The 16,589-nt window shown below is 51.5% G+C and overlaps 1 protein-coding gene across 1 annotated transcript in view; it reads right to left on the minus strand.

Annotated features, from left to right (window-relative positions):
* Window positions 1–495: 495 nt before the first annotated feature.
* LOC142028045 (electroneutral sodium bicarbonate exchanger 1-like) overlaps window positions 496–16,589 on the minus strand; it is a 36,591-nt gene continuing 20,497 nt past the window's right edge. Inside the window, exons 7-25 of the mRNA XM_075022155.1 lie at window positions 12,596–12,791; window positions 11,742–11,888; window positions 11,150–11,285; window positions 10,774–10,934; window positions 9,654–9,839; window positions 9,457–9,545; window positions 9,167–9,324; window positions 8,701–8,788; window positions 8,049–8,195; window positions 7,800–7,891; window positions 7,292–7,466; window positions 7,022–7,155; window positions 6,234–6,479; window positions 5,913–6,129; window positions 4,087–4,200; window positions 3,587–3,931; window positions 2,717–2,968; window positions 1,842–1,910; window positions 496–1,299 (exon numbers count right to left, since the gene is read on the minus strand). Of these exons, the coding sequence (XP_074878256.1) occupies window positions 841–1,299; window positions 1,842–1,910; window positions 2,717–2,968; window positions 3,587–3,931; window positions 4,087–4,200; window positions 5,913–6,129; window positions 6,234–6,479; window positions 7,022–7,155; window positions 7,292–7,466; window positions 7,800–7,891; window positions 8,049–8,195; window positions 8,701–8,788; window positions 9,167–9,324; window positions 9,457–9,545; window positions 9,654–9,839; window positions 10,774–10,934; window positions 11,150–11,285; window positions 11,742–11,888; window positions 12,596–12,791 (3,411 nt within the window). The 3' untranslated portion in view covers window positions 496–840. The remainder of the gene's footprint in view (window positions 1,300–1,841; window positions 1,911–2,716; window positions 2,969–3,586; window positions 3,932–4,086; window positions 4,201–5,912; window positions 6,130–6,233; window positions 6,480–7,021; window positions 7,156–7,291; window positions 7,467–7,799; window positions 7,892–8,048; window positions 8,196–8,700; window positions 8,789–9,166; window positions 9,325–9,456; window positions 9,546–9,653; window positions 9,840–10,773; window positions 10,935–11,149; window positions 11,286–11,741; window positions 11,889–12,595; window positions 12,792–16,589) is intronic.

Raw genomic sequence — 16,589 nt, forward strand, 5'->3', positions numbered from 1 at the left:
CCGGGTTCCTAAGCCACTGCTGGTACAGATCACGCCTGCAACTCCTCATGTGTAAGTATGAGGAACTCCAGCTACCGTAAAGGCGCTGATGATGCAAGGTTTGGGGGTCAAACGCGAGTGCTGCAGCCACTCTGCTTGGGGTCAGAGCCCTGCGATCACCTCCTGCAGCCCTGCCCCCGAATTTGATTTTCCCACCAAGCTGCCTGCTGGTTTCTGTGGGATGCCCCACAAAGAGGCAAGTGGAGAAAACTCTGCCAAACCCCTTCAAGCTAATCTTGCCGGGGGTCCTGGCACTTGGTGGGGCTTTACCTGTCACTGCCTTGCTTTGGGATATCCATGTCACTGGTCTTCCCCACGTTCAGCTGAACTGAACTTGCAGCAGCAGCAGCTTCCATCGCCCTCCTGGACTCCTGAGGTAAAAAAGGGACAAATCACGTTCTCTGTCTTTGGTCAAAGTGGAGATAAGCTGAATGCCCAGCACAAACTTAGCAGTCTGCCCTCCCCTTCTGCCCCTTGGCAGCTATAGGTATTAGTGCAGCAGGGTAGAAACCGTTCACTCCAAAGGTTTTGGGGCAGGGGGATTGGGTGTTCAAAACACGATTATGAGCAAATCTTGCCAGCAGCAGCAGCAGCACCTTCTAATAATAATCATCGTAATGATAATGACCTTTGTGAAAAACGACTCGTTTTAAAAATTACACCTGTATTCAAGCGTTCAGCTCACTGCTACTTGAGGAAACAAAGGTTACAACGTGGGATCCAGGCTATTGGGATCTATTTCGATTGAGTGCTGATCTTCCCCCAACGTTTCCAGACAAGCTGTAAGAGAAACAGGCAACCTCACAGCCCGACGGAGATGTCCAGCCCCGAGGACCCAGCAAGCCTTACCTCTTCTTCTTCTCTGGCTTCATTTCTGGCATCGTCCAACTTCTTCTTCCTTTCTGGCATAAGGTCATCCAGAAAGCTGAGCTCGCGCTTTGAGAAGCAGAAATCCATCGCTTTCCGGACAAAGACGAGAGCCAAAACCTTCACGAATAAGAGGGAAGATGCGGTGAGCTCAGAGACGATGCCACCTCTCACTCCAACGCTGCAAACACCCCGCTGCTGAGCGGCGGCAGCTCTTACCATCATGGGAAAGATGATGGCGGCACGGGACACCTTGATGGTCCAGAGCAGGACGAGGCAGGTCAGCTGGATCACCGTGAACAAATGCACCTTTTGCAAGGGCACGTGCCGCAGGTAGATGAAATCCGGCTGGTGTTTCGCTGGCATCCAAAACAGCTTCAAGCGATCAAAGAACTGCAAAATAAAAGGGAAAGGTTGCCGCCTTGGGACTGCGGCAAGTTTCTGGCCCTCTCGAGACGTGGAGGCGGTTTGCAGCATCTCGCTTGCCGTCAGAAATCCTGGATCCCACCGCGTTCCTCCTGGGAGCAGCACCCATTTTCCCTTCGCTCCATCTATCAACCGGCTTGCCCCTGAGAGCTGCCCACCAAACGGCAACTATTCCGTGCCATTCCATTATTAGCATTTCTCGGCCCACTGAATCCCCCAGTGAGGATTTCCACCAGTGGCAGAAACTGCTTTCCCTTTGCACTGAATTCCCCCGCTTTCACGTAACCAAACACTGACCTGCCCTAAACCCTGAAACAGAGAGCGCTGAACTTGCCTGGTCCTCCCAGCCCTATATACCTCCTGTGCCTCCACCAATCTTTTTCTTACACAAAAGAGTTTCATTGCTTGCTCTGCAAGAAGTTTTTCCCATGCCACTGCTTTTTTCCCTGCTGCTACGGAGACAAAATACCAGGGAAACGACATGCTGCACGCTGTAAAAGAGTCCGTACCTGAATTCCTCTGAGCGACGACACACCCATGTAGAGAAAGACGCCATAAAGCACAGGCATTGGTATAAACTGGGGGGGAAAAGAGAAAAAAAAAAAAGAATGCAATCGTTTCTTTCTCCATATTGCATTTTCAGTATTACCACCCTCTTCCACAGGCACTGCCTGAAATTGCTTGAAGCCTTCCAGCTTCCATTCAGGCTTACAGATGGGTCAGGTTTTAACCATTAAAGATTTTGTGCGCACGAGTGAGCTAAGGCTCTGCTTTAGGCTGAACTTTGGAGTTACCTCTCCTCAGAATACTCCTATTTTCCAGAAAGGTTGGAGGAAAATAGGCGATTTCACCCGTGCTACCCTATGCCGCATTCTGTGGCGGTAGAAAAACACTTCTGCCTAATCTTGGGGCAACAGGCAAAGGCCACAGGCCTCCTTTTAGCCTAGAGACGAGATTACTTTGTGGGAGGAACGTGCAAGGAAGCCCACGGGGATGACCTCAGTGTGTTTAGCTCCTGGGAACAGCTGCTCCAGGGCATTTGGGGAGCAAATTGCAGCCCGTAAAGGGCTGCCTGTTTGAAAGAGAGCAGACGTGCTGGTCTGAATATGCTCAGCTGTAACCCATAAACATGGGCGGGCCTGAAAGACACCCGAAAATTCAAGCAGTTGCGTTGCTCGCTTGCCTCGAGCACACCAAACGGGGGCCCGAAGGGCTGCAAAGCCTAACCGAGGCTGGTTCCCACCGTGGGTCAAGCCCCAAGGGTTGGGATCACCCCCTCCTCCTCCGCTCCACAACTAACTACTCAGGCCTGCAGAGAGGGGACTGTTTTTCTGTAACCTCCAACAAGCTCGCGGTTGTCGGGTGGTTTGCATTTTCCTCTCACCTTTAACACGGAAGTGAAGAAGACGGAGCAGCCCATGAGCCCAAAGATCAGCAAGCCAGTGACTCTCTGCTCTCGTATCCCCAGAAACTTGGGTTGTTCTCCTGGAGCTGAGCAGTCAGACTCTACTTTGAGGCTATTCACGTGGGTGATGGACAGGACGGTCGCAGCCACAAACCAGGGCAGCCCCATCACCGAGCACACCCCCAGCATCACGGCCACCACGAAAAGGTCCAGGTGGTACCCGCATCCTTTCTGCAGGCAGGAAAACAAGAAACAGAGCATCCCATAGCACAAGAGCAAGGATAACGTCGCAAGTCAGACTCAAACCCTGCTCGAGCACAGGTCAACTTCTTCAGAATTTAAAACAAGAAATGGAAACAAGTAAGGGTGTACGCAGGCTTTGCACAAGCACCTGGCATGAAAATCTGGCAGGAGTTCAGACACAAGGGATATGGGGAGCTTGTGCGATACATACTTCTCCAAAAAAACCCCACCCACAACCCAAAACCACCAAACCGTTTTTTTCACTCACAAAGAAAATTCTACCACTTGCGAGGAAGGTGTGACTCTGAGTTATCCCTGGCAGCGCATCAAAACAATGCATTCCCCGCACCTGCTGCCGCTGCCGTTTCAAAACAAAAACGCGCTTCCATATTGCTCCAAGATTAATTTGCTCCTCCAAAAGGTTGCTCATCTGAACTGCCCTGTCACTTGCTCCCTGCATCATCGTTAATCCAGGAGAGCATCCTGCCACGCAGCCTGACCTTGTCCCAAACCAATGCCTTCAGAAAGCATCGGCAATAAGAGCTTCTCCCCAGACCTGCAGCCCAGAAGGGGCTGGGGCCGGGGTCATCTCTCGCAGGCCCTTACCTTCAGCTTGTGCTCCTTCCTGTTCACAATAACGGCACTGATCTGCTGGTCCATGAATATCAAGATGGTGCAGAGCAGAGCTGGGACGAGCGCAGCCAACACCGTCCACCAAGGGTTGGGTCCTATGGGGTTGATGAACCACCCGCGGTCGTCTCTGGTAGGCTGCAACAAAGCCCACACATCAGCATCGTCTCCCAGCCCAGGCACTCCACTGGCTTTCCTTTTCCCCTCCCTCCCTGTGTCAGAGCACCTCCCAGCCCTGGCTTCATGTCCCCCTCTCCCGTGGGCTTCAGCAGTGCCAGTCTCCTCTTTGCAAGCACCTCTAGGTACTTCTCCTGTAGGTATCTAGTTTTGGGGCCATCTTCTCGTTGCCAGGAGGAAGCAAGGCACTTGGAGGTGGAAGAGGAGATGGTCACACCACCAGCATCTCCTCCAGACTCAGCCCTGCCCTGCCCCGGCATCACCTTGTGGCACCCCCACATGCCAAAACACCCCATTACCTTGAACGTGTGGGGGACCTGGAGCTTTGGCGATGGGATCCCAACCACAAAGTCAAGGAGCACCATGATGGCGATGGTGAGGAAAACAGCAAAGTCGCTCACCGTGGACCGTACCTGGGGCGAGAAACCAGAGGTGAAAGGGGCATGGCAAACAGGGCCGTAACGTGAGATGCAAGAGTTGCGGACATCCACAACATTCAGGCTGGTTAACCAAATCCCACCACCCCTCTGAGCACATGCAGCCTGATCCCTTGCTTAGATACTGTTGCTGTGTTTGTCCCCGTGAGATCTGGTGTCAGATAATAAAAAAAGCTTAATTAGGCGGACAAGGGTTGGTTTAAGTCAAAACCTAAAAATAATAATAATAATATTAAAAATAAGAAAAGAGATGTCTGCCACTACAGCTACACTCACAGCTACAACGGCAACAAGGCACTGAGGCATCCTTTAGTTCTCAAAAGGAACCTCCTCATTCGAATCTACTTTCCGCTCGAGCACATAATGCGCAGAAGGTAGGGAAAAAAAACCACAACCCCAACCCCCAAAACTTTGGGAAACCTGACTTCCTACTACCTGAGGAGGGGGAAAAAAAAAAAAATTAAAAAAAATCAAACCCCAAAAATCTTCAATCTGGGGCAGATCGCGAGGCAGGTGGGAAATGCTACGATGATTTTGCACTCACGGAAATGAGTGCGGGACATCCAAGCTCTTGGAGAGCTTGGCCTGCAAGGCCAACGTTTCCCAGCTTGACCATGGCGGGGCTAATACTGCTTAGTGCTCCAGGAAAGCCATTTTGGGAAACGAGTGTGGAGATGGACGCTGGCCACCATCTTCTACTTACTCTGGTTGGAAAGTAGCGGCTGGTTTTAAACTTCTTCAAGAAGCTTGACAGGGCAAAGGTGGCGAAGAAGAGGATGCAGCACCAGAGGAACACATCAGGCGTGTAGGGGCCGTCGCGTCCACAGGCAGGTCCTTGAAACTCCCCACGCAAATGCCGACATTCCTGGAGAAACAGAGCGTCAGGACACAAAGGCAGTGCACGTGCGGCAGGGAAACCTCGCGTAGCTAGGGGGTTTTGAGGATCTTGGTCCAAGATCCACGACCCTCTAACTGCTCCTGCCAATGGAGATTTATATGTAATGAGCAGCAGCAGCTGAACAAGTGACACATCGAACTATAGAGCGGAGAAACGAGATGTGAGGGGACACCATACCACGCACCCTCGGCACATCCTCTGCCTGCCATTCGAGCAATCGTGGCTAAAGAAGACACCAGAGGGGAAGGAAACACTGGAAACTCTTGGGGAGAGAGAGAGAGGGAAGAGGGAAGGAGGGCTAAAGACAACCATGGTAGGAAAGGAGGAGAAGAGACAAATCGTCCCTTCCCAGGGGAGGGCTCGCAGAACCTGGCCAAGAGGGGATGAAGGCCACCATAAGAGCCTGCCGCCCTAGGCCCGGGCTCTGCTTCCAGCCACAACAGCCTGAGAGGCTGCTCAGACATGCAAATTTATGCATGTACCTACAGACAGCACTGAACGAGAAAGCAAGGCCCAGAGTTACTAGGAACCCATTAAGGAGGCCAATTACTACCTTTCAAGCATGAACTTAAGTCCTACCTACAACTTCTACAATAATCAAACCACCCACTACTTAACCTTCCTCCCAGTCAGAAATACTGTCCGGCAACAGGCTTGAGGGGGACACTTGCTACCTACCCACAACGCTGGGGACCAGGTAGACTGGGACAAGGTGGACTCTCCTCCCGAGGACCAAGCGGTTTTAACAAACCACACGCTAGATTTAAGCAAGGACTTTTCCGAGCAGCACTAGCACAGTTTGAAGCCCATCATTCCCTGAAGGGCTCTGACTTTTGCACCATGCAAATGCCCCTGGACCCCGTGGCCGCGGCGCGAGGAAGCAGTGGCTCGGGGCACTTACGGTCACCGTGAGGTTTTCCCAGGCGATGCCAGACACGTTGATCCCGTTGCTCGCCCAGAAACGCAGCGTTTCGTTGCTGGGATGGGTCGGTGCCTCACACTTACAGCTGGGAGGAGAGAAGCCAAGACAGGGGTAAGGGAAAGGCGATGGAGGTGCAGCCCGCAGCTCCTGCCAAGGGGCAGCAGCTTTCTCAGGGGGAAAAAAACCCACTAGTAGCTGGTGAGGAAGTCCAGCTTGCTGTGCATGTGCACAGGGTAGGTGTCTCGCAGGTGACTCAGCTTCTCCAGAGCCTCGTAGATGAAGATGATGCAGATGAGGGAGGCAAAGGCTTCTTCCGTGAAGCGGGTGACGTAGCACACCAAACAGCTGGCATCGGTGGCCACCAGCACTATGCACAAGAAGGCGGTCCACAGCCCAATGCACGCCCGCAGAGACAGATAGGAGAGCGTGTACTCCCTGGGAAAGCAAAATGAAACAAAGGCTGCAAAGGCCAGCAAGAGGCCCTGAGACATGCCTGCCTTCGGGGAAAACAGGGAGCAATTCTGGAGCGTGTCAAGGCTGCGGATGGGAAATGCAGTTTCCATGTACTACTACAGAGAGCCTCGGGGCTGTGGTGCAGGGTGTAGACCCACAGGAGGAGAGGCCAATTATTTAGTTACCACTGTTGAACAAGGATCTTGTGTTAACACCTTGGAGGCTGCTTGAGGTCAGGTCCCTCTTGGGCCAGGTGGTGTTCTCCCACATCACCCTGATGCCCTGACACTGAAACCAGCTGGGTTTGCACCCAGTCACCTGCTGCCAGCAAGCTGGGGCTTAATGATAAACCTTATGGCAATAAGGGTGGTTTATCTCCCATCAAAGCCATAGCAACAAAAGGACTGTCACTAAAATCTAGCAACTACCCCTAAGAAACAGAAAAGCAAAGCAAAGCATCTTTTCTCCATCACTGCCCCCTTCTGAAGGCTCTCGCAGCACCCAGCTGCGGCAGCCAGCCTTACTTGCAGAATTTGTAGAGGATCTTCTCAAACACGAGGACGGGTCCGGTGCTGCCGAGGATGGTGAGAGGTTGGCCGGCAAAGAGGCAATACACCACGCCGGCCATGGACGCGCCCAGCAGCGACTCCATGGCACTCTGTCCGGGGAAGAGAGGCAGCCGTGAGTAAATAAATCGTTAGGGAGAAACAAAAACCAAAGCCGATTCACTGCAGCGAGGACTTTGGCCTGACTTTTATCCTCCCCCATGCTCCCCAACAGAGAGACGTGCTCACTATCTGGCCATTGGTCGCCTCCCCCAGCAGTCCCCCAAAGGTGATGACAGGGGACATGCAGGCACAGTAGAGGAAGAGGAAGGACGCCAGGCACTGCAGGCTCAGACCATCCCGGAAGTCGCTCCAGAACCACGGGGCTTTCCGCTTCACGTCCAGGGTCAAACCTCCAAAGAGCCTGCAGGAAGGAAAAAGAAGAGAGTCTGTTCTCTTGGAGGAACACGGTGACTTTGCTTTGCTGCAGAAGGGCAATCAGAAGCACGGAGTCACTTTCGTGGCTAAAAAGAAGCACTCTCCTTCCTCCCAAATCAAGGAAACCTGCGTGCAATGGTGATGGCTGGGGCTGAGCCCAGCTGCCCAGATCTCCCCCCTGCCCAGCCCAGGGGACCAAGCTGGCAATGCGGAGCCCCTTCGTTGAACCAGCTAACCCCAAAGACCTGCTAGAAGGGAGGGTGCATGCTCAGATTTGAGAAGCAAACAGAAAAAAAACCCAAACTATTAAAGCTCCCACCTTCCCGTCCGCTGCAGTTCAGGGCCACTGTGTTTCTCCAGCGTGCTGTGAGAAGCACTGTCGTCAAGAGCTCCTGGCATCTTCCTTTTTTCCTGTTAAAATGGAAGTAAGATAAAGCTATGGACTTGTAACCGCTGGCTTGTTTTGCTTCTGGTCTGGCTCTGTGACTGTGTCAGAGTGGGACCTTGTGAATTTGGGCCCCTGAACAGCATCCCCAGCCGTCCTGCCCATCCCCCTCGCGCCTCCCACCTGCGAAGGGACGTTTTTCGGGGGCTCGATTCGGATCGATGGATCCCACTCTCCTGGCGGCAAGACCGTGACCTGATCCAGAAACTCGTCGATGCCAGCCACGAGGTCAGCCCCGTTCTTGGCTTTATAGGCAACGTCACGGAAAACCTGCCAAGAGAAGACAACCTGGTGAGAGGACAACCCAGCTCGGAGGTCCTAACCAGTGCAATAAGCTCTTGGCTAAACGCAAGGCTTTTTCCCCAAAATTTCCTGCTGGAAAGGGCAGGAAATACTCCCCCAAAAGGAAAAATCTGTGCGTCAGGGCATTTGTAATCATCTCCCCCACGAGGCCCCCGTCCCCCATGGCACACCATACCCTTCTGCTTAAAGAGCAAGAGAAGTTTGACTGGCCCTGGCAATGCCACCACTGGGGACAGCGTGCTGGGGACCCCGGCAAGAAGGATGAGGTGCAGGATGCACCCCGGGTGGGATTTCAGCCTCCAGGATGTGGGGTGATGCAAATCTGCGTGTTCGCTTCGGGGTGAGAAAGAGGGCTGGGCTATTTGGAGAGCTGCGGGCAGCTGGGACAGCAAATCCTCTTCCTCACTACTTCAGAGACAGGGAGAGCTGAAGAAAGGCAAAAATGACCCGGAGCTATCTCATCTTGTCGCACCTCATCTGTCATGATAGTGGCCATGGACCTGCCGATCTCATGGTACTGATGGGCTTTTCCTTCTGGTCCAAGCAAAACAAACAGGAACCTGGGCAAGAAAAACAAAATGAGAGAGAGAAGAAGGTGTCCTTGCTCCAAGAGCACCCAAGGAAAGCCCTGGCAGCTCCCAGCCCGGAGCGTGGCTCAAGACGGGACACGTAGGCTCAGCGACGCCACGATGAATTTGAAATTCTTCAAAACCGACGGCAAATTTCATTTGGGGGCCAACTTTCATTACAATTGGCCGATGGGTTTAAAAGCTACAGCAGGGAATGGAGAAACGAAGGCGAGGAGATGTGGGTGGGGGAAACGTGCTTGCTCCCCCTCCCACTCGCCTTGTTCCCTTGGGACACCAAACTGATGCCTGCAACTCGATCTTTGGTTGGGTGTCTTTTTTACGGAAAAAATTTGCGCTTCTCATTCGCACCTTGTTGGGATGGGAACTTCCGTCATGCCCGAGAGGAGGACAGCCGGGCTCAGGCGGACAAATGCCACGATGGGCTGGTGAAGGAAATCCAGCTCTCCTACGAGCACGTTGGATGCTTCAGCCCCGGTGGGAATTTTCTTCATGAAGTGCAGCTCCGCCTGGGCACGACAAGCGATTTTCAGGCAATTACCGCAAAAGCAAAGCCCACAGCGCTCTGCAGCACACTCTCCAGCCAAGTTTGCAAGAGCAAATCTGGCCCTAAAGGCGTGAGAAAGCTACGAGTGTCTCACCTTGCTTAAATCCGTTGCTCTGCTCTCAGGGTTCACCCCATCTTTAGCTTCTGCAGCGGTGGGAGAAGGACAAGAGGTGATTGTTTGGGCTGGTAGGAAAAAGAAAGACACTCAGAAAGATGGACGAGGAGCAACTGGGACGCTTCTCCTTTGCCCGGACAAGTCTAATGGGGCCACAGCCCTGCAGAAAGCCTCACCTGGCTTGTAGAGGAGGTGCAGGTCTGACTGCCTCTTGCTCACATCAGCAAACGAGCAGACAGCGGGCAGAAGGTTGGTTGTCTTCTCGTTCTGATGGTGGTGCTTCCTCAAAAGGACTTCTCGAACTTGCGCCCGCACGTGCTCGTCAAACTCCGTGGACTGTTCTTGCTGGGCCAGGATCGTATCTGAGGATGGCAAAGGGAAACAAAGCCATCAGAGCAGAAACCCCAACAAGTCCCGACCCCCAAAGCCCCCAGGGAAGGCTGTGCCACACAGGCTGCACCCTAATGCCGGCTCAGCCTTGCATAGCAAGGCCTTTTAATAATGTTCAGCCTTTGCAGCCAAAACAAGAATTTTCTTCTGCTAAGAAACATGGCATCCAAGTGCTTATTCATCATTCCGCTAAGATAAATATTTCCCATTCTAAATGACACAATTTTCTTGCCCGACCTGGCCTTTCTGACTCTACACGTTCACCCAAATTATAAGCGATCTATAGCACAGACGTTCCCAGAGCTTCCCGTGCTGATGGAGTGCAATTTGCCGAGCCCAGGGAGAAACGTGCTAAGAACGGCTCCGACTTCTCCAGCCCTTGAAAGGGCTGAATGGAGACCTGCCGCCAGTCAAAGATAACTTCTCCAAAGCGGCTTTTGCAATTAACTTCAAGTATCTTCCCCACAGAAATACACTGCTTGGTCATCGCCAGATAAACTCTGCCTTAAAACTCTTACATGCTGGATCTTAAGGCAAAAGCAAAAAAAAGAATGCGAGGAAACAGCTTGTAAGAAATAGTTCCTTTAAGGAGGTTCAGCTCTTACGCAGACTCTGTATTTCTAAGAGCAGCCTGCTAAGCCCTGACACACGCTCCTTTTTGGCTGCAGAATATTCTCTAGTGGCTTCTCCAACCCCACAAACTGCTTTCAAAAGGACCCCGCATTGGAATAAAAAAACGGTGCGACTGTTGCATGCCCAGTCTACATCCAAAAACAGCTCATGAGAAAAACACAGTGGCACTTCTGGAAAAGGACGTGCCATTGGGGCAGGGTTTGATTTGGGAGTGAAGAGCACCGTGGCGAGCTGAGCTCGGCCGTTCCCGGAGGGATGCAGCGCCCATGGTACCTGCAATCTCTTCGATGCTGTTGGCACAAATGTCCAGCAGCACCGACCCGTTGCTGATGCAGCTCCTCAGCTCGGAGAGGCTGTGCAAGGACAGCGTGCCAACGTAGGGCTTGCTCCAGCGCTCGCCGCCATCTTCCACGTCCTCCTCAAACTTCAGCCACCTGCGGACATCGGGTGCGATCAGCCCCATTGCAAGAAAACAGCCCCAGCTCTGCAACCCCTTTGACAGAGCCACGGGGTGGCAAGAGGAGAAGGCTCCTCGTGCCGCCACCTGCAGCTGCAAAAGCTTCGCATCCTGGAGAGGAGAAAGCAGAGCCCACGGGCGCTGCCGGTGCAGGGACTCCTCTCCCACCGCAGCCAAGCAGCAGGGATTTACCTTGCCGTTTCCTTCCACTCGCCATCTCGGCCCTCTTTTACACAGATCTCATCCAGCTCGGAGAACAAGTGGTGAGAGAGGTGCTGCTCGTCCTCCTTGCTCCTGAGAATGAACTGCACCCGCTGGGACGGGGAGCCTGGGGGCAGAAGGCAAAGACCCATCCCGTTACTGCGCCTGAACACAGCTCGTCACGCTCACGTGCAAAGTGGCCATCAGCACCAGTGCAGCCATAAACACTGGGCTGGCCCCTCTCCTCTGCATCTGTCTGGGCTTGCACAGAGCCGTGGAGAAGGAGAAGCATCTAGTCCACCTCTGCATGATGATGGGCTGCTTTCCTTCCCCACATTGCCATTTTTAAAGCCAGGATCCCTCTAAGGAAGACGAGCCTAAACCCATTATGCATTTAACTGCATTAAAAAAAACACAAACAAAAAAAAACAACAAAAAAAAAGAAAACTTGGGAAAAAGAGGGTGTTGCTCAATACGGCCACTTTCCCTCGGAAGAACAGCAACTCACTCAAACTAGCCACGGGGACCTGCTTGCAGAAGGCCCCAGCGCCCACGTTGCCCCCAGGAGTTTAGCAAATGCCGCGGTGGGACTTACAGTGGTAGCCCTGCTCCATCGGGGCAGAGTCCTTCTCCCGTTCCCCTTCCCGATGCTTCTGGCTGTGGCGTCGGTGATGCCGGTGGCTCTGCCTAACCAGTGGCATCCGCGCGCCCACGTACAGGGTCCGGTGGCCTGCGAAAAAGCAGCGGTTTTTGCAGCACTCTCGGCATTGCGGCAATGGTTGAGGTGGCCGGTGCCTTGCTAAGCCACGGTTATATATCCCAGGAGCAACGCCAGCTTCCCTGAATGTTATTTTCACTGGACCTCCTTTTTTCCAAGCCTATTTTACTCGAGCTTTGCAACAACACAGCAACAACAAGTGTTGGCTCTGGGTCATCTAAAAGTGCCCCCAAAGTATTGGACCTCTTCTCAAATTCCAGCTTCGGCTGGACAACACTCAGACTTGCTCATTAAGCAGCAACACAAGCTAATTATTTTCAAAATCTCTGTATGGCACGAGGCGACAAGAGACGATCAAATCAGTCCCATCGTAATGAACTCCAGAACAAAAAAAGAAAATCACAGCCCCGCGTCTGCAGCCCTGAAATGATTCTCCTGACCTCTCCAAGCCAGGAGCAGCCTCTGCGAGAAAAAAAGCCGTGAATTATCGAGCCCTGTGGCTACAACTCACACCGTGGCCTCCCGGGGGGCTTTTTCCCTCCGTTTAAAAAGCCGTAATAGTAAAAAACGTGACAATAACTGTGCTGCTTCATTGAGAAGCGCGGCACGTTTTGCTGCACATGATGTGACACCCGACAAGGCACACAGGAGAGACTTTGTGCAATGGGAAAACGCGCTGGGCTGGTGGCTCCTCTACCAGGATCTCAGCAGAGACTCACCTTCCAACTCCTCCTCCTCATAGCGAACACTGACAGTGTTGCTCCTTCTTCCCCGGTCAATCACTGCCTCCTCGTCATGTCTCTGTTTAGCAACGACAAGAAGGGAAAAGTTGGGGCTGGGGGTGGAGAGCTCCCTTACGTCCTCCCAGCCATCACCCACCCCTGCGTCCACGCGAGTCCACGAGCCATCACGCCTCTACGTGCCGCCTCCTCCTCCTTCAGGCACAGCCCTAAAACCACGGACTTGTAGGAGGTTTTCCTTCCCATACGCAAATAAAACAGCCCATAACATCACCTCTACTGTATACCACGAGAGTCTGGACGTCTTTAATACAGCAGGAGAGGGATGAGTGTTTCAGACCAAAAAAACCCACCTCCTGCTTTGTTCTTGAGGTTCCTGTCTAAAAAAGTGATTTCCAAACTGGAAAAAAACCAACCCCAACCCACAAAACTGCACTTTTGAGCCCCGGCCGTGCTACCTGTAACTCTTCCAGAAGTGTCATTTTGTAACCCCCGTTTGGGTTCATCCTCACGTCAGTCACTGGGTTTCGGGGACAACTGAACCTCCAGGTCAGTCAGGGGGCCCGATTCCCCAGGGACTGATGGAGTAGCCCTCACGGGAGGAGCTAAGTGGCACCCAGTGTGCACCAACTCCAGAGACACAATAGGGACCATTGTGAAATCACAAGCTATGATGCGGATCCAGGCAGCTACTTAAAGCCATGCACCCCTAGAGCCTTCCCGCTTGGAAAACTTAGTGCCTGGGGAGAAGCCAGCTCTGCTTTGAGCAAAAACTCTCCAGAACAGAGAAACTTCCTGCATGAGAGGTGTCAGGCTCAAAAGTGTGCAGAAGGAAAACCCTTCACAGGCTCGTTCACCCTCCTGAGAAGCAAAGCCCACTAGCAGCATCATGTTTTCTCTCTTTTTCTTTCTAACAGTAGAGCTGAAGCTCTAGCATCCTGAGGATAACAGGAGGCACAAATACGGTAGGGAAAAAGAATATCTTATTGGATCAATGGGTAGATTCAGAAAAAAACCCTGCTACACAGTAGTTTATCCTGGCTGCTAGCTAGAACCGAGAAGACTGTTTTTTCCACCTGGGTCAACAGTTCCGGTGAAACATACTACCCGCCTAGGACAGCTGCATCTGAGGAACAAGAATTAGTTATCTGCAATACAAGGAATAACAATGAGTCATTTAGTGCCATGATATTCATCAGGCTGCACAGAGAAACAAGAGACAAATGCATTTGAATAACCATGTCTTGTGTTACGTTTTAACCACTTAACATTCCGTGAGAAATACCCCAAGAGCTCAAGAAGAAAGAGCAGCAAGGCAGGAGACAGGTGAAAGCCTAGAGCGCCAGCTAGACGGAATGAAAGACCCTTCCAGCAACAACAGCCTGAGAGGCTGCTCAGACATGCAAATTTATGCATGTACCTACAGACAGCACTGAATGAGAAAGCAAGGCCTGGGGGGATCATTTCCCCTCTGCTCAGGGCTGCTGGGGCCAGTCTGTGTGCTCTGTCCAGACTGGGCTCCCCAGGACAAGACTGGGACTCACTGGGGCGAGCCCAGCAAAGGGCCACAAAGGTGACGAAGGGACTGGAGCACTTTTCATATGCGGAGAGGCTGGGAGAGCTGGGACCCTTCAGCCTGGAGAAGGCTCAGGGAGCTCTTATCCATGTACATCTGATGGGAGGGAATGAAGAAGAGGGAACCGGGCTCTTCTCAGCAGCGCCTTCTGGCAGGACAAGAGGCAAAGGGCACAAACTGCAAAACATGAAATTAAAGCTGAACACAAGAAAAACTTTCTGACTGCAACTGTGGTCGAGCACTGCAACCGGTTGCCCACAGAAGTTGTGGTGTCTCCACCCTTGGAGTCCACTCAAAACCTGAGGGGACACGTCCTGGGCAACCTGCTCTGGGTGACCCTGCTTGAGCAGGAGGGCTTGGACTCAATGATATCAAAGGTCCCGAAAACCTCAACGGTTCTGTGAAAGCCACAGACAGAGATCTCTGCCTCAAGCCGAGAGGCAGCAGTCATCAGCCGACTCAGAGGAGCAGGCTGGGAGGCAGCTAGGAAACTCTTCCCAGTTCCTCCCTTGTCATCCCTGCCTCAGGTGTGCAAGCCAGTGCACCGCTTTGTTGAGCCGCCCAGTTCTCATCCCGCTGTGATTCTGCAGGTAACGTTAACACAAAGGAGTGAGAGGGGAAGAGCTTTAGTTAACGGCATGGGAACCTGAAAGCACAGGACAACTTTTCCCCAAACGTGGGCAATGCTGCTTAGATTCTGTCACCTAGGGAAGAGAAGGAAGACGACAAATGGGCCAAAGGGTTACACAGGAATGAAATACAAGGAAGGTGCAAGAGACATCAAAAACATCGATATGTGCCCCAGAAGACTATTTTGTAGTCAACTGACCTGCCCACACCCGACTGTGGGCATGAGGCCTCCGCTCCGACTTCCACTCTTCTCCTCTTCACCATTTCTTCCACTGCAGCACTATCTGACACTTCTTTTCTTCTCTTGACCTTCAAAACATTGCAAACTTGGTATTGATAAAATTTGATTTTGACTTTTCTATTTTAGAACAAAAGTCAGACTTAATATACATCTGTGTTTCGCAACATTGTCCAGGCTTATACAACCAAAACCAAAAAATGACTCAGGAATAAAAGATTAGCTGCCTTATTCAAACAGAAGGTAAGCACTGAGAGGCCATCCAGAGAATTATGCTCAACAGTTTTAAAGAAGAACTACTGCTTCCCAGGACATCCTATTGGCTCCATTTTTAGAGGAGGGCCTAGGAACATCATTAGCAGGAACGTAATGCTAGCAGAGAGAGCGGGATTTCCTCGGGGGGAATTTGGACAGGACACCTTCACTAATTCACTCCATCTTCAGACACTTACCTGTATTGAAAACAAACCCACCCTGAGATCTCACTAAACAATTACTTTCCAAAGAAGCTTAACTTGGTTGTTTTCGACACATGCAGCACTTAGGAAACTACTTCATTATTCAGCACTATTGACCTCATACAGACTCTCACAGCGAAGAAACCATTTGACAGCTCAGCTCAGACTTGGCGAAAACACATTTAACTGAAGCCAGCACGGCTCTCACGTCCTCAGGCAGGACTTCATTCAAAGTCCGCTGGAATTGACAGGAAGGTTTCCCTCAACTTGGATGGTTCTAGGTGAGAATTCACTCCCACCTTACACTGCCTGACTGACACCCAGAAACAGGACAACTACAGCATTGCCTAGATATATCTTCTGCTTCTCCAGACTACTTGGAATATCACTTTTTTTTAAAAAAAAAAACAACACACAAAAGAGAACCACACACGCAACTTAAAAGCTCATCACTGCCCTTGTTTACTTCTTTACCTGTAACAGAGGTATTGTAAAATCTGGTGAATATTTGGTGACTGGACTTTCTTTAACCAACTTTATAGTACATTTTTGCATTGCACCACACGTCCTGAGAACAAGATAAATGACTTAGAAACAATGCTGGACTTGCATATGATATCTTGAAACCGAAGAACTGCAAATACAGCTCTTTCAGAATTCCTGGCTGTGAATAACACAAGCCAGTGGGATGGGGACAATTGCTTTGGACTACTTGTCCATTTGATAAGGGAGACCAGAATATCTACTAAGTGCTCACAAGACAGACCAGCAGCAGCCTTTCCCAGGGACCAATCATCAGAACAGGAAACAGTAAGAAAAAAACCTCAGTTTTCACAACAGAGGAGGTTCAATGCAGAGTCCCACAGAGGTCTCAGCTGGGGCCCGAGGCTCTTCAGGGAATTCATAGAAAACCTGGAAAATGAGACACTAGGGAGGTGACAACATTTGCTAATTATACAAAAGACATTATTACCATTATTACTATCATTATTTAGAAAAACAAATGCATTCTTTCTTTAGGAAAACAGAAACAAAGAGCGTGAAATTCAACGTCAACAAATGTAGTCAAGC

Source organism: Buteo buteo, unplaced genomic scaffold (genome assembly GCF_964188355.1).
Source record: "Buteo buteo unplaced genomic scaffold, bButBut1.hap1.1 HAP1_SCAFFOLD_116, whole genome shotgun sequence".
NCBI classification, from domain to species: domain Eukaryota; kingdom Metazoa; phylum Chordata; class Aves; order Accipitriformes; family Accipitridae; genus Buteo; species Buteo buteo.